Raw genomic sequence first — 18,307 nt, 5'->3', positions numbered from 1 at the left:
ATACCTGCAGAGTGAGCAGACAGCTCACACTGCACCGTGGGCTCCAGGCATTCCAGACCCTGCACACTCTGCTCCTGGACCCCCAGACACCCAGAACAGCACCAAAGGCACACAGCCCTCATGTGTGTCTGGGAAGGCTCTGCCAGACTGATTTGTACTCTGTTAGTCATCCTGGCAAAAGATGAGGCAGGTCTTGTGAAAATGAGAAGAAAGCAGAAATTAATTCTGCAGTTGAAAGGTTTGGTCCAATTCTGTACAGGAATGGGCAAGTTCATGAAAAGTGCATGAGCCAGGGTGAGATAATGACAGATAACACACTTGTTCCTTCACCTGCTGCAAGGGCAAGATCACTGTTTTCAAACAGAACTGAACTTGGAGCATTGAATATCTCAATTTTGTCTCAAGATAGCAACATGGATATTTACACAACTGTAAGTTACAGAACGTGACATTGTTCCTAGATAGCATACAGGATTCAAATGCAGTGCCAAACGCACTTTGCTTTCCCCAAAATGTGTCTGCATCCCTACTAGAGGTTTAGAGAACACCATTCCATCAATAAAGCAGTATTTCAAATACAGACTAATGAAAATTGCCTACTTTATCAGAAAACTTACAACCAGAAGAAAGACAACACACTCATTCAACAAATTCTATTTCTGAAGGGTTCCAAGGCTTACCAACTGCCTGCTCATGACCATTTACAGCTGCCACTATTGCTCACATGTAAGAAAAAAAAACATTCCAGAAATCAAAATTACCTGCCAGCCCTTGTCTGCTGTCCTGTAGTAGGGATAATTTTTAGTTATGTGCGTATAAATTCCATTTAGTGTAAGCTGCTTATCCGGGGCCATTGTAATTGCTTGGACTATTAACTGTGCATAGGAGTAGGGTGGCTTAGAGTCATCCTGGACAAAAACAAAAAAAGTCTGCATCAACAAACTTTGAAGAGATACACACTGTTTACTAGATCAAAACTCATAAAACATCATTAACTTGACTCAGGGCATTTTTGGATGATCAAAATCTTGAGGCAGAAAAGAAACTAAGAAGGCTTTGTTCTTCTGATTAGCAATTTTAGGAAAACATAAATTTTGCAGATATGTGTAACAGGAAAGAATTTTCAATAGCCTCCAAACAGATCTATAACTGAGACTGCACACAGCCCCTCCCCCAAAGGGGATGGGGTCAATCAATCAATCTCACATCTGATCACAAAACCCTACACATTGTTTTTAAAGCCTGGCATGTAAAATTACCACTCAGTGCTTACAACTTAGCAAACAAAACATCCCAAGTGTTCCATTCAGTTCAGGTGTAATTTCTGGGATTGGTTTCAAGCTGTGTTTACCTTTGGGCTGTCTCCCCCCGAAGCTTCCTTGTCGTTTTCTGACTGTGAATTGTCAGCCATCAAATGTAGGTCAGATGCTATTCCACGACTCATTTTGTACCCTGAAGAGCCTGCGCCGCGGGGGCTCGATGGGCAGGAATTTGCAGCACTGTAGAGCATAAAAAGAAGATCCTACTATTTTGTTATACAGTATATCACCACATTATGTCTCATCAAAAAGCTTTTACTGCAGCAAAGCCACTACCAGAGCTGTGAGGCTGCAGCTAAAGGGCTGTCAGGGCTTCCATTCCAAACCACCTTCCACGCCTTGCTAACCCAGCCATGGAATCACAACCACTGCAGGAAGAAACCTTGCTCAGGCTTTCCTCCTCAAGCCAGCAAGGATCAGCTGATTGATCAGGCTGTGATGTATTTGTGTAAGATTTGCCACCTTAAGTCCACCTAAACTGCATCAGCAACCACAGATTCAGACACTCGTTGGAAATGAGACACACATCCTGCATGGAATTTCTGCCATATGCTTGTGTTCAGTCTGCCCCCAAAAAATCATCTCTCCTGTGTAGTGTTTCTGCACATTTGGGAAAATATAGCAAGCAGTGAGATAAAAAAAGGTTTGATTCTCATTTAAATCAAAACCAGTATTATTTTAATTGTTTACAGGTGTGTGCACATACTTACACATAGGTATGTGTATAAAAATAATAAAATTACCTATAAATGAGATGCATCAGCACTGACTCAGCTGATTTAATGCAGTATTAGGCCAACAGAGCAGATACACTGCTCAAAAGAGAAGGTGCCAAACACTAAACAAGTATCTCCTAACACTTCACATTTTGCCATCCATCACAGAAAAACAAATAAAACTGTATATAATTCCACTGGAACATCTTTCTACCAGCAGTCCCCTGCCTTGCAGAGTCCACAGGAACTGCAGCTGCATGATGACAATTTTCTTCTAAGATTTCTTTTTAGCCAAGGGCAAAGAAAATCAGCAGGTGAGGTCCATCCCCTTCCCCAAAATAATTTTGGCAGCTCTCTTACAAGGACACACACTCTCTGTAATTCATACTGCAGGTGATTTCAAGGCAGCTCTCAGACATTTCAAAGAACTAGAAATCTCAATAGCTGCAGCACCTGCTGTGCCCCCAGAACCAGCCTTAGCTCTAAAAATAATCTTTAATCTTTGAATCTATGGTTCAAAACATCAACAACATATGAATCTAGACAATGTTATTTAGATCTATACACTAAAGCTTTAACTATTTTCATCTGTCAAGGTTTGTTTGTCTGCCTGGGCCCTCAAGTTTTTTTCCTACCTCCTTTTTAATGTACAGAAGGAGGCAAACACTATAGATTGGGCAATATATATTGAAAGTATGAAAGCTTCACTTCCCAATAAATCCAATGATTTGTTATTAGTGATATACTTACTGTAAGAGAGAGATGGCATTTCTTAAGTGCTGTACAGAAGAATCCTTGGCTATAGCCAAAATGTGTAGCTAATTTATTTTTTTTAGATATAGGTCACTCCAGCTCTGTGTTTTCACGTATCAGCTGACAACATCCCTCTGCTCTGCTCACTTCAGCATATATTGACAAAGCGACACATATGGTATAATCAAAGCAAGTTTACAAGTCTTCTACAAAACAGGATGATTTGCAGAGAAACTGTCAGGCTTTGCTCTCAAAATAGATTCAAAACTGTCATCTCTTTTTTTTTTCTTTTTTTTTTTTCCCTGTAATAAACTGCTCAACAGGTGCATGAAAGCCCTGAAGAGAATTACAAAATTCATAGCAAGGCAAAGACAGTGGTGATAGATGGGATATTATCTGAAATATTTGTGAGCTGCTCTGTCATTGGCAAGATGTGTTTTCTCTGAATTCTTATAAGAAAGCAAACCAGACTAGTCTAGATATCTTTTCTCTCAGCTTCCATCATTTAGGCAGGTGTCATTAAACACTCCCACATAGAGACCAAGAGCTTGGCAAGCATGCAAGAAGTCAATTATGCTTCCATTCAAATCTCATTAACAAGTTGTACCTTTTTAAAAAGCAAGCACAGGCAGTTCTTTGCTCAAGTGAAGACCCAGGAAGTGAGAGGGGACAAAAAAGCTTTCAAAGCCACGTACATGACTGAAACAGCTTGCAGTGCCTTGACTTGGAAGTTTTGCTCCTGATCTTTCCAATGTTTTGAAAAATTCCATCCATGAAGTAATTTTACCTTTTTGTGAGGATGGGTTGCTTGTGTTTAATTGTGTTTGGTCACAATTAACTGGTGGGACAAGGGCTGCAATTACCAAAGAAGCAGCAGGGCAAGGAAAAGTCTGTTTTCCATACCAATAATAACCCAAACCATCATTTTTCCTGATGATAAACTTCAGGAGAACAGTGGCAAATCAGGACATTTTAAAATGGTGTAATTTAAAATTGTCTCCTTTGAAGAGCTGCAATAAGCATGCAAGAGCAAAAAGCAATTTAAATTGTTGGAATGCAAGAAGAATGCCAGGTTCCTCAGCAGACTGTTACACATTGAATATGTTAAACCAGAATATCACAGACTGTTCGTGCAATTTTGCCAGCAGAAAGGTGGTTTCTTGAGGCAGGTAAGGCTGAGCTTCAGCCGAATTTTGACTTCAAAAGCAAAATACAGAATGAGAAAGTTGTGCTGAGCCTGACTCTACGTGGCCCTGATCCCACCTGCAGGGTTTAAATACCTGATAGTTCCTGTGGGAGAAGGGAGAGGGCTGATCAGGTGAGCCATGTTGTCTGGAATGTTTATTGTTAAGGGAGAGATCTGGGGTTGCACAGGCTTCACTGGGGACTCCGGGGCCTCCTGTTTTTCTCTCTTTTCATTGGACAGAGCTGTGAATGTTATCTTGATGTTTGTGCTGGGAAACCTGAAAGTACAGCTGAAAAATAAAACAAACAAACAAACAAACAAATATATGAGCCACTTGTTTACAGAATGTAAGACTTTCTGAATAACTTGCATGTTATCACCTAAGCCCATTTAGAATTTATAAGCTACAGTATTTATGTAATTACCCATGACCATCTTCATTTTACAGATCATACAGGGAGATCAATGTGAGCAGAAAAAGATCCCCAAATAAACAACTGACATTTGCAGAGGAATACAAGTAAATGCAATTCTTTCTAACACGGGCAGTTTTATTGTCTCTAAATTTCTTGAGGTTCATCCTGATCTTGCAGTAGCCCCAAAGCAGAGCTATTTTAAAAACAAAAACTCATTATTTTATGATGCCAAGGAATGGTTTCAGCAAATGAACAAGTTGGTCCATGATAGCAGAATTAATCAGAAGCATAAACATTGGCCAATTTGAGGTCTAACCAGTTTCATAGACTGGTCTAAGAGATTTGGGTTCTTTCCTCTTAAAATACCTATTTAACTAAACATACACCAATTCTAATTCTGCTCATTTACAGAGTATACTGCTACTTCACTCCTACATTCAAATACCTTTTTCAGAGCTGAATTTAAGACCCTATTTCAGTAAACTGCCTATTTTCATGTATTACCAAGGATTACATACCTAAATTTAATGACAAACAATAAATTAACAATGTGGAACTGTTTAAAATTTGAAAAATAAAATACAATGAATGTACCTTAGGATAATCCCCTTTCTACATCCCTGTGCACAGCATTTAGAATTGAACTCAATTAAACAGGACACGCTTGTTTCTAACTTCTCAGTAAATAAATTTGCTCAATCTTGAGCAAATAAGAAACTAAATTTTGTCTCAACAAAAGCATCTATAAAAATACAGTTCAAATAACTTTACTGCCTCCTCATCCTTAAGTTGTTAGACTACACTGAGCACTAAACACAGGATGACATTTACACACCTCCCACATGATGAAAAGGACTTTCCAACGACACTATACCCAGAAACAAACCTCACAAAATGTTGGGGTTTGAGTTTGTTTTGCTTTTAAGTGCTTCTAGGCACATCAAGTTTTATACAGAAAGGAAAGAGGCACAGGCTGGAACAAGGGGTAAGAAATGAGCTATGAATGCAAAACACAGACTGTAAATAAAAGTGATCATTTCTCTGGAAAAATATATTAAACATAAAAGTGATGTAAGAATTGGCAGGAATGCTCAGCTGCGGAGTAGCCTTAGAAATGAACTCTCATGTGTTTTGGCTTTCATATCTTAAAATGAATCTAAGGATGTTTATAGAACAAAGGCAGCATTTGATTTTCACCAGGTCCCTTGCCACATGCACCACAGTGGTTCTTTTACCCTACAATCCACACTCAAGGATCAGGAAAAAGAGAAAGAATTGACAGTGACCTTCCTTTTCTCTCTGTCTTATTTCTGAGTACGGACCGTGTCCGCATTTAACAGACGACCTATTTCTGAAACATGCTCAATGTACTAAATTAGGAACAGAATCTATGCCAAAAAACTGCACAGGCATTTCAGCAAAGGAAGTTAAATGGACCAATTTCTGGGTTGGGTTTTTTTAATATATTCAGTAGCAACTCATTTATTCACTTTTTCCAGTAGAAAGTATTCTGTGCTTGTGTCTTTTTAGTGACAACAGAAAAGAGTCTTGCTAATAAAACTATTTTCCAAGCATTTCTTTAAGCAGCAATAAAGAACAACACTCAAGTGCATGCAAAGACAGCCAAAGATTAAGTAAAAATCCCTGTGAAAAAGTGAACAACAACATCTGTTTGACACTGACAGAGATGAAAATTTTAGTCACCTTGCCTATGCATTTCACAAAGCTATTCCATACCTGTAAATTTACCTTAAATGATTTTAAGACCAAATTTATTTCAACTCAAGAAAAACATGGGAATAATTGGACATGGCTTTAGGTGCTAATTCCTTGGTTAGAGTCCTTATTGCCTGGTAAAGAACCACCCCAGTGCACAGCACTGAGGAACCGGAGTCCTCCCGTGCCACACCAGGGTGAGGATGGGGAAGAGGCACATCTCCACAACTTTAAACACAAGTACCAGGAAGATGGAAAGGCAGGAAAGGAATACTCAGCAGTTCCTTTGATATTCCATACAGGCATACATGTATTAAAAGATCTCCCTTCTTACCCTACTGCAGCCCTGAATTCATCACCTCCCCGCGGGCTTCTCCGCAAACAAGGCGGCAGCACAGCCATGGGGCTCTCAAATCTTCAGCAAGGTTGGGAAAAAACACCCCAAAAAGCAGCCCTAAACACAGGAGCTTTCACCAACCAGGGGGACTCCAGAGTTCTACACAAACCTGTGTCAAACAAACTTGGAACTGACAGACATGAAAACCCAGAGGCATCCCCAGTGCAGTTTACATTTCCCATGCTGAGTCTGAAAGGTGTGTGTAAGTAAAAGAAAATATAATGTACTTACAAATCCCTCTCTGGTTAGAACAATAACACCTGAATATTATCAAAAGACCACATCTGTCGATTGATTCATATTTGCAAACAGTTTTTTTTTAATAGGATATTTTTATAGATGGAATTCAGCCCAAAAGCTGAATAAAGAGTGTATACTAACCAACAGAATTCCTGAATAAATTGCAGTTATGCAAATGTATTATATTTACATCCAAAATCAAAGTACAGAACATGTTCTAATTTGATCAGAATCAAGTTGGTTTTGGCATATTCTTTAGTTATACAATGAACTAAACAAAAACCACAGAAACACCCTCAGGGAGAGACCTCATCAAACATTTAGTCCTCAACAAGCTGAATTGGGTTTTACTCACTGTTCAAAAGTTTACAATAGTTACACAATACCACAGGATGGCTGCTGGAAGAGAAGCTCATCTAGACAACCCACTTACACAAACATCCCAAAGAAATAAAGCAGTTTTGTACATTTATTGATGACAGGTCCAGGTGAATGTCACAACAGAGCCACTGCATAACCCAGGGAACACAGAGGAGGTGTCACAACTAAAATGCAGCTCATTACCCCAATTATTCCTCTTTAAATTAAAAAAAAAAGGCTCATTGTGGGTTAACTACTGGAAAACAGACGACAAGCATCAGATCATCTCAAACTATTCTGTAGACAACTCTTCTATATCTGCAGTTCCCAGCCAAACACAGCAATGCTGATCCAGGCAGGACCTCTGCAGTTTAGGAACTTTGCAGGGTGCCAGAGAAGTGTCTCAGGGTAAAAAATGCGCAAAGTCTGGTTTTGTCACATCCGTATTTCCAATATTTTCTCGCTTCCCCTCAGCAATTCTGTCCATACTTCAGGGAAAAGCTGATGATACATTTGTAGTTCTGCCTGTGTGAAAATACCATCTGACTGGGAAGGAGGAATTTCATCCTGTCTTTATCTGGGAAACCAAAACACAGCAGAAGAATTCAATTTCTTCCCTGTACATAAACCCTGCTGTGACACCCAATGCCTCAATATCCTTTGAATTATTCCAGTTTAATTGCCTTCTAAGAACCAGGACCAAAATCAGACAGAAGCTGCCATGCCACTTTGATCAGCAGGTTCTTTTATCAGCACCTCCAGATTTTACATTCAAATAGATTATAAGGGTTCAGCAGTGATAACCCCTGAAGTCATGGTAGTAACAACTGCACAGCTCAATTCCTTCACACTGACTGTGATACTGAACCCCTGTTAACTCAAAAACCCCCTGAGATTTAAACAGATCTAAAAGAATAACAAGATGCCTGGTTTTGAACTCTTGTTGATTTACTGAGAACCAAGGACAGCTTCAACTTTTCACATTTAAAAGCCAAGACTCAAAAAAGAACCCAGTCAGCATCTGGGAGACTGCTTGTGTCGATTTTTTTGACTTCAATCACTTTCAAGGTGAACACGGGCAGAGTTAACTCCCCACAAAGAGAAGCAGAGGTCATTATCAACATCTGCTCCACCAAAAACAGCTTTTCCACTTCAGTTTTCTCTCACAGCCCAGCAGCCTGAGATGATACTATTTGTACTTCCTTCTGCTATTTTGATCAGTGAACTAAGAAAAAATCATGGAAATCACCATACTTCTAGCTATGGTCTCCTTTCCATGGAAGGGAGATTCGAAACGAATCCATTTTCTAATTCCTCTTCCCTACCTACTTGTGATCTACTTCCCAAACTTTCCCCTTGCTCCAGTAAAAATGACTCTCACAACCAATTAATTTATTTATACTCTGGGAGAAGATGTGCACACTGACACTTTATCACCTACAGTGCACACTCCCAGGCCCACTTTTGAAATACTTGTATTTCAGAAGTCAAGCAAAAATTGAGTTTTACATCTTTCAGACACAATTAAAGAGAAATTGAGTTTGGAAGACACCTCTGAAAGTGTCCAGCCCAATCTGCTGCTCAAAGCAGGGTAACATCCAAGTTAGATCAGGTGGCTCAGGGCTTTGTCTCTCCAAATTTTGAAGCTTTCCAAACACAGAGTTGGGCAGCTCATTTCCTCTAATTACACTCTCAAGCAGTGAACAGTTTTCTCATGTATACAGGTACAAATTCTGCAATTCCTACTGTGCTGCTTGTGCCCAAACTGTGAGCCTGGTGGCACAGCCTGGCCCCAGGCTCTCTACAGCCACTCCTTAGGCAGGGCAAGGCTGCACTAAGACCCACTCTTGGGATTCTCCAGGAAAAAAAATTAATTTAAATCAAGGTCCTTAAGCCTCTCCCTCTGCCCTGAGCATTCCAGCAGCAAATCCATTCAAGCAAGTGCCCACTGGAACGTGGTGCTTGGAAATCACAATTTGATTGACTTCCTGCTAATGGGTAAATTTCACTTTGAAAGCACAAGGACCCCAATTTCATCTTTTCTCCATTTGCTGCTTCATTTATTATTGATCCCATCACAGTGGATTAATAGGATATTAATTATAGATTAAACAATATGTGGCTGTGGTTTTTAAATGGTTTTTAAATAAACAAGACCTAAAAGATGAGTCTTAAAAAGTACAACTAGAAATAACATGGAACTGAAAAAAGCTCAACAAATTGAAGTATGATTACGTATTTCAGTGTCTGAATTTTCTACCAAAAGGTTTCTGACTGCCCAACACCAAGAGCAGGCATACTGAATTATTCACATCCAGAATTTATTTTTAAGACTTTGAGCTGTGTTTAATTGAACTGGAAGTCAATACCACAGTCCATTTCTGGAACAGAGTCGTCACCTTTAGAGCTAAAAGAATCAACAAACCTAAAACTTATTAAGAAGACAAACTGAACTGCTGCTTTTATTTCAAGATAATCTAAAAGTACCCAAGAGTTCAAAGTCTGGGCTTCCATACTGATAACAAAGATTATTAAAATAGAAAATAATAAATATTAACACAAATAATTAAAGTTTTAATTAAAATTAATTAAAATTAATTAAATAATATCAATAGAAATAATAAAATATTAAAAGAAATCCACCCAAATAGTCATATATATTGAGTAGCCTCCTGAAAACTCCCAGCACTAAATGATTACTAATAAAGTAAAGGTTATTAAGAAAATACCATGCAATTTTTTACACTGGGCATTGTCTTGACTTTTTAAACAGAAATAACTGTCAAGATATTCGTTTTACAAAGTCCTTTCTAGGATTACATTACAAAAGTATTGTTGTAACACTGTGCCAACACCGAGATTATAGAAAAAGTTATTATGGATGCACTGAAAAAAGAGTCATCCAGTATAAAACTAGTCAGAGTATAATGATTTTCTTATAATCCTAAACAGGGATAACTTTCTTAATGGGTAATTTGTCCATGTAGGTGCTTGTTAACCTACATGAGGTGCCACCCTGTGCTCCTGTCAGAGATTTTACCTTTAATGTAGCATTTGCAAACCTTTCTCCATTGTTGGCAATAGGAGTATCTGGTTTTCTCTATTGATGGGGGACTGGTGATGAAAAAAAAATAATTTATATTAATGTAACAAAAAGCCCGGCTCCTCTAGTAGAATTTTTATAAAGGACATTTTTGATGCCCTCCTGCTTGCAGCTGACCACAGCCTGTGAGAAACCATGGCACCCAGAGCATGGCAGCACTTCCTACAGGGCCATGTCCACATCCATTGTGGTGGGATGGATTCCTCTTCCTCCTCCCTGCTTTGAAAATAAGTTGTGATGTGGCTAATTTACCATAAATTTACATTCAATTATGCTTGGCCATTACTAGTCAGGACACTTCTAGAGGTTACCCAAAAAGCAATTGCCCTTTAAAGAGTGGCAGCTTTTTCCTCTGGGGACTGAATCCTGACCTCACACGTGTTCCCCTTAATTCCCTGTATCCTCTGCAATTGATTTCTGTGGCCCAAAGATCAATCTTTGCACAGCATGTCCTCCACACAGAAACTGGGAGGGCTCGAGGCACGCTCGACCTCTAATGCCATAAGGAACAAAACATTGGGAGACTTTTAAACCAGCAATTAGATTTTTTATTCTGAGCAATGGGCATTGTTTTCACAAAGATTTGGGTATTTTTTCCAAGTGTGTTATCGCTGTTTAAACAGTGCCATCTAACAGGATGGAAAACACCCTAAAGAGCAAGATCACCGATCCATCTATCTCCAGTCTCTGATTTCTTAAGATTCAAAAGCAAAGATCTATGCAGCATCAGAAGTGATGAAATATTGCTGCAGCCTCATGTTAATTCAAGTTGGCCAATAAAACACTTGTAGCAAATTGTAAGCAAAGGCTGGAAATACAATCTAGCTGTAAATTACTGGTTCCCCCATGGGAAACCTCGGTTACAGACTTCCCTGCTCATGTTTTAACAAGTGCATAAGAAGTATGTGAAGCTGTTGGTTGATATTCCTTACAGGAAGGGTCTGGAACAAGCCAGCCTGCGTCAAAAAATGATCCTATGACAGCAGAATATTGATGACGACAACAGGAACGTTCCTGAGTCACCAGCAGCAAATATAAATGGAGTAATAAACACATGACCCCATCTGAAATGGTGTTCAGCTTGTTCCCACTCACAGAGCTGACATCATGACAAACTGGGAATTTTTAACCCTGTGTTCACAGCACTTTCTCAAAGCCTATTTAAGAGTTTAGACTGAAAAGACTGTACTGGAGTTGTTCCACTACAGCAAATTTTGCTGCAAACGTAAAGGATTCTATTAACAACTTAAAGCTGATCTCACTCCTCCCCTGCATTATTACGCTACAGAAACGTGTGTTCACAAAGTATCACAGATTTTCAAAGGTTCTTGTTTCAGTAGCCAGGATCTCTTTTCTTTCCATACCAGCCACACAACACCGCTATGGATCAGCAGCAAAAAACATTTAGGTTATCTTACAATCGTGGCAATGTGCTGCGGTTAATTAAAACTATCTATCTCAAAATCACATTTTTTCACTGCATTCTCCTCTTTTCTTAAAGGGCAAAATATTTAAACCAGCAAGAAGGAAAAAAACAAACCCAGAAACCCAAACAAAACCTAGAGAATTTCAATGCAGTAGCCCTGCACAGGCTGCAGGACTGAGAAAGCACTTGGCCTGCAGGCAGGAGTGTAGGCAGCAGTTACTGTAGAAACCGAGCTCTTCCCTGCTTTTCTCTGAGCAAAAGAAAGACACAAAAGAGCTGAAAAACAGCGATCGATGGGAAGCAGCTTATAAAGCTGCTTGTCACATCTGCTGCAGGAAAACCAGACACTAATTCATTAAAACTGCTCATGTAATGCCTCTGGAATTTGAGGCTCCCCAGCCTGTGAATACAAAAGAAACTCCGCCTATGGAAACACTGCATTTTCGGGTGTTTAGCATCTCTGTACACAAAAGCTGTATGCAGAGCCAGGTTGTGTGGTCTCAATCTCTACATTTCCTACCGAACTATAAAAACAATTTAAAATTTGTCCAAAAGCCTGAGTGTCTCTACCTTTGCCAAATAGCAAACAGTCCCAATAAAGCCAACATACATCACTCTATATAACACAACAGCTTCCTGCTTAAAAAACACAAACAAAACACTTGCAACAGGAAAACAGACATCAATTATAATCTTTTTCTTCCTTCCAGATAACTGCATTTAACCATAAATATGCAAGCTCCAACTTTCTCCATGATTGTAAATGCCATTTCAAAACTTGCCATAAAGCACAGGATTTACAACCACAGCTGAGCCAAAGCTGACAAAAATCAACCCACTCCATCCTTTACCACAAAGTTGGATGCTTAGAAGTGCCTGACACCTCGGTCTCAGTCACAGGGTACTCATGGGGGTGCAAAAGTTCATATGGAAACACTGAGGTTATAATAATATCAATCAGTGTTAAATAAAAGTTATCAGCAAAGCAAACTGAACTGCTGGGAGCCAAACAGACAGCTCCTGGCATCTCACATTCCTTACAATTAAAGCAGTAGGAGGAGTACAGTGAACAAGTGCTGTCATGATGTGTTTTGACGCAAGCATAATCATAAAAAAAGCACTTGTGACTCATACATTACTTTAGTAACAAAAGCCTTCACTTATTACCTCATCAGAGACCTGCATTCCCTTGCAAAATTCTGCCCAAACTTCCTAATCGTTACCAAGAGAGCAGCTACCCACTGAGGTAGGATTGCACAATGATTATTCCTGATTCAAGGAAACAAAGTTTATTTTAGATGAGCTTTTCAAGGCAGAACTCTGCTTCCAAGAGCAGCATAACCCTTTATTTGACACAGAAATCCATGACTAACTCAGGCCATTGAAGAGTGACAAAAACTGCTTCCTACCAACTCGAACTTTGAGTAGACAGCAGTGTTTAATTTCCCCCCTAAATCTGCCTGTCTGGTCAAAGAACAGGCGTTTTTCAGCCTCCTCTCACACAGCTATGGGCATTAATTAAATTTCACAGTTGCCTACCTAAAGATGTCTGATGGTCAAGAGCCATTCCATATTTGCTTCACTGTGGTGTGTTATTGCTGGGCATCTTAACAGAAATCTATATTTTGTATTATATTGAGTTTTTTTTTATAAACCATGCTTTTATAAAGCATTCTCTCCAGAATGCTTGTTTGAACAACTTTTCAATTTTCCTTCTATTTGCAAATTCTTAAAACTTTTCTCCTGAATGTGCAGACCATCTAGAAATGTTCTATGCACTGACTGCTCCACAGTGTGACATAAATTTAGGTTCCTTTGTCACTTGTGTGCACACTCAAGAACCAATTAAAACACCAAAAAGTCTGAAAAGCCACAAAGTAAAGAAGCTAAGCACGTTGTTATTGGAAAATATCCCTCAAGAAGCACTCCTCCTCCTCCTGAGCTGTTCTGAGACCATGCCAAGTTCTCAAATCGTGGGCTGTGTTAGGGGCAGCAGGAAAGTACAGAAGGATAAAAGCAAATAAAAACAACAGACATGATTTAACCAGTCAGAGAGTCACGCAAGTAGAAATCTGTCCAGGAATAAAAAAAAAAAAATAGACTCAATAAAAGTTTTCATGAGAACACAGGCCAATCATTGTCATGTACTGAAGCACCAGCACAGAGAAGGAAAGGGTACAGCAGAGCCACATGAGGCAAGGGATTAATGTCTCCAAGCATCAACTTGGGCCCATGTTTGTCATCCAGAGTGAGTGAAAATGGGCACATGCTTCATGATGCCTTTGACACAGAAAGGAAAAGCCTAAATTGGTTTGAATCAGGGGTAGGGGTGGCTGTGTTGCACTGGTTGAAAGAGTTTAGGTGCAGACACACACCCATGCTCCTACTCACACCTCTCCAACACTGAGCAAAATGAAACCCACTCCAAACACATTTACTAAAGTAATGAACAATACAAAGCAAGATTCCTCAAGCACAGGTTCCTACCAGGCTCTCTGCAATAAAAGCCCGACCTCGGGGGTGTTTCATGGGATGTGACAGCTCTGTGCCCCAAGCAGGGCAGGCTCTCCCTGGCCTCCTGCACCAGCTCTGGTCCCAGCCAGCACAACTCCAGTTCCCTGCTTCCAGGAGCCACTGGCATCTCCAGTGATATATACTGATTCAGCAGAAAACTACTCAAGTTGAAATGTAGAAGTCTGCTGATGCTTTATTAAGTTTAAACCACCTCATAGTCTAATCTTGATTCAAAAAGATATAATGAGACCTGAATTTAAAAGCTGTGTTTTTATATTACACAAGACAACACTCACAATATGCACCTGTTTTAACCATGAGATTTCAACCCATACAGAAAGATAAGCTTCCAAAACTGATTTCTGTGCTACTTTCAAGGTCTTAACTATAACTAAGCCACTGCTGTCCCTTTCACTAGAAAACACTGACATTCTGCACACAGGTCAGCTTGGGAGATCCAGTGGGTTTGGAACTCTGAGACACACCAAAGTTTAGGGATAGCAGCATTCACATGTGCTATTGGAACAGTGTATTTAAGAAAGCCTGAAGGACAAGGAAAAAAAAAGCACTGACAGTCTTCAAAAACAGGGAGCAGGGAGGGAGTTAGAGAGTTCACCCTGCACACCAAGTAATCCCCTTCAAAACCCATGGGACTGGTTTTAAAAGACAAGGCAAAGCTCTTCCCTGATAAAAACTGCTGGAAAAGAGCACTGAAATTTCATCATCTGCCTGCCCATAAAGTATTATTCCCATTTTCAAAAACAGATTAAAAGGATTTGTGACTTGGCCAAGTCGTTTTGGCAAATGAGCAGCAGAGTTGGGAACAGAACATATTTTTCCCAACACCCAATCTTTGTTTAAAACATTGGATCATCCCCCAGTTCTTCCTTTTTCTAAAACCACTTTAAGAGGCAAAACATCAGGTGAGAGACATCTCTTCAGGAAAAGGGAAATTAGCTCATTAAATTAGACTGAAGTACCTCAATCAGAGTTTGTTGCACAAGAGGAGCTGTTTAAGAAGCACAGAAGTAGTGGCTGTGAAGCCTACATCACAAAAAGTACCCCCCACACACAGACATATATTTTCAGCCATGTATCACATTCTCCCAAACAGAGCTAAAGGAACTTTCATTTCATCAGTACTTTACTATTATAGCATGAAAACTGCTTATTGAATGCATACACTCTAATTAAAATCTTATACAGTTAAATACTGAAGGGTTTGAGGATGCTAAATGACACAAAAGTCATTTCCTATGTATGTGAGAAGCAAGACTTTTCCCCCCTTACTGAACAAGAGGAAAATTAAAGCAATATTTCAAGTAATTAAAAAAATAAAGAAGAAAAAGCTAAAATTTCTATCTTAATACTGAAAAGTATGTGGAGAGAAAGGATTCTTCATTTGTTTTCTTTAGTACCAAGGAGTTCCTCATTCCAGGTGACAAACAGCTGTCAGGTTTACTACAAGTGTTACTCACTCCTGTAACTTGTCCTGTGCAGAAGCACCCAAAAACATCCCTGCAATGCATGCCTGGAGGTGTTCAACAGCAAGGGCACATCCTATCCCTGGTGACACTGAAGAACTCACTTTCATTTTGTTTATCTGTGTTATATCTGCTGCTTTTAATTAACCATACTCCTACCCTGCCCTACACCAACAGAATGAAATTGAAAAATCTTTCACTGGCCAGAAACAACCAGACTTTTTTTTTTTTCTCTTTTATTTCTGTTTCCTTTTTTTTTTTTTTTTTCAATAACCAAACTGTTTTAGTGATGAAAGTACTATTTTCACTTTTTATTTCTTGTCCTATGTAAATCAAGGACACAGCTGTACACTCTTCAGCCTGGGTTTACTTTAACTGCATTCCTGCAGCCAGGGTTGGAATCCACAATGACCAGATCAATCCCACACAACAAAGAACGTGGGCTGGAGGGAGATGACAAAAACATCTCCTTAGGTTGTGTGAACCAAACCCAATCTGACGTTTTCTGAGAATAAACCATGTCTTGAGAGCAGCTTCTTTTGGTTTAGCTTCAAATTCCAGCCTTTTTTTATTATTATCATTTTGTGATTTAGCTCTTCCAGACCATTGAATTTTCTAAAACCAGAATATCTAAAAGGAAAAAAATGGTGCTGGTAGATAATACACTGTTTCACTCACTTTAACCTCAGGTCATTCTGTGAAACAATCCAGAACCAAAGCAACTTTGGTAGTAACTGACACAGTATTAGCTAAAGACTTCCAGAATAAAAATTAATATTGATCTGACTCTTCCTTCAAGCACACAAATTCATGCAGTTAAGTTTATGAAATGATTGAAATGCTGAAAAAAGCGAGCTGCAATCAACACCAGAAAAGTCCTTAGGCAGAGGAAGATCCTGCCAAACTGCTCAAACAATTAAACTTCACTGGATGAGCAGAAACTTGCAAAGCTGTCCTACACAGAGATATAGATAAAGCAAGGTGTCTTACTTTTCCCCCTCCCTGGAAAAGTGACATTTGTCAAGTTGGGTTTCCCAAGTTTATCAACTGAGCATCTTCCCTCAATGGAACTGTCAAAACAGTCATAGAACAAAAAATCCTCCAAATTATTAATTACAAACTCCTCACACATCTGTAAGCTGGATTTTCCCTCTAGCAGAATACCATTTGCTGTTAAAATTACGTTTCTGTCATGCATAAATATTGATTGCTACAAATTCACAATTTTTTTGTAGTGAGATTCCAACCCAGGATGGCATATTTAACAATTTCAGCAGTCATAGGATTACTTCAAAATTCCACTGCAGAATCTCCTTGTCTGGCAAAGCTGAAGAAATGCAAATGAGTTCAATGCATATGCTGCTGCACAAAGAGAACTGCAAACACTAATTTCCACAGCACTTAAATTAACATGTTTCCATTTACACTTAAGAACCAACTGATAGTTGAAAGATTTCCATTTTCAGAAAGATGTGCTAGTTACAGAAAGTGTTTCCTATCTTCCTGTATGTGAATGGCATTATACTACACTTCTAACAATAATGACAAAAAACTTTTATCCTGAAAATATGTATTTTTTTCAATCCCTATGTCAGTATAAGAATCACCACCAAAAAAATGGCATTTCCCATCATAACCAAGGTGACCCCAAAGTTAAACTTGCCATAAATACTGAAGATGCAGCAAATACTGCTACAGATGTGGAGTCCATTTCCTTTGTTTTTAACTCATACATCTAATTATTTTATAATCTTAGTGTCCTAAGGTGACCTAGACACTTAAAAATATCCATGTAGAAAAGTAAAAGACTAATATTCTAAATACTATTAAAGAAAAGCAAGGCAAAAATGGAGATGATAACTAAAATATGAATCTAAGAGATATTTTAATAATTCTGGAGGGCATGATCATGGCCTTACCTATAGCATTTTAGTAATATGTACACCCTCCAGTACACAACAACATGAAGGCTTTAAGGCAGAAAAACTAAAAACTAAGATAACAGACACCTCAGTTGATTAAAACCAGTCTGTATAAAAGTGTAGTTTTTCCAACATCCTTTCTCAAAATAAGAAATCACCATTTTTTACAAGTTGCTCATTAAATGTTAACTTTAATGCACAAGTTTGTTCGTTATGTTTTTTACAGAGTCAAAAAGATGCATTAGATATTTTTAAACTACCACTCCTTTAATCACCACCAGGAATCACATCAGGAAGGCCTTATGAGCACTAATCAGTTCATTTATAAATTAGATCTTTCACTCAGTTTTGCTCACTCTCCTGAGAAAACACCAGTCAGTTTCTATGAAAGTACCAGCAGAATTAGTGACTTTTCCCCAAGAACTGCAAAGGTAACAAGACACACCTTCACCTCACAGAGAGCTTGAAAGACAACAAGAAACCTCGAATTCTTCATCACCATTCAGAAAACAAAACACAAAGTTTAACAGAGACTACAGAAACTGCTTATCAAATATCTGTGTCTGGAGATCTGTCTGTGGTGAAGAGCAAAACGAGAACCATCAACCACACAAACAGTTTGGACCTACTAAAAATAGCACCAGCACAGCTTTGTTGTTTTTCCAGTCCAACTCCATTGTCCACAGTGGTCTCCTTTGTTTTTCTTACTCCAAGGTTTGTAGCTCACATCTGTGACTGTGAAGCCACGAGCAGAA

The 18,307-nt window shown here is 39.0% G+C and overlaps 1 protein-coding gene across 2 annotated transcripts in view; it reads right to left on the bottom strand.

Moving 5' to 3' along the window:
• FOXK2 (forkhead box K2) overlaps window positions 1-18,307 on the bottom strand; it is a 56,715-nt gene that overhangs the window by 8,480 nt on the left and 29,928 nt on the right. For both annotated transcript variants that reach the window (XM_058852089.1, XM_058852088.1), the window contains 3 exons: window positions 4,069-4,263; window positions 1,352-1,499; window positions 762-908 (listed from right to left, as the gene is read on the bottom strand). In XM_058852089.1, the coding sequence (XP_058708072.1) occupies window positions 762-908; window positions 1,352-1,499; window positions 4,069-4,263 (490 nt within the window). The remainder of the gene's footprint in view (window positions 1-761; window positions 909-1,351; window positions 1,500-4,068; window positions 4,264-18,307) is intronic.

This window comes from Poecile atricapillus, chromosome 17 (assembly GCF_030490865.1).
Source record: "Poecile atricapillus isolate bPoeAtr1 chromosome 17, bPoeAtr1.hap1, whole genome shotgun sequence".
Taxonomy (NCBI): Eukaryota; Metazoa; Chordata; class Aves; order Passeriformes; family Paridae; genus Poecile; species Poecile atricapillus.
Note: the sequence above shows the minus strand (reverse complement) of the source record. Positions and strands in the feature narration are given on the sequence as shown.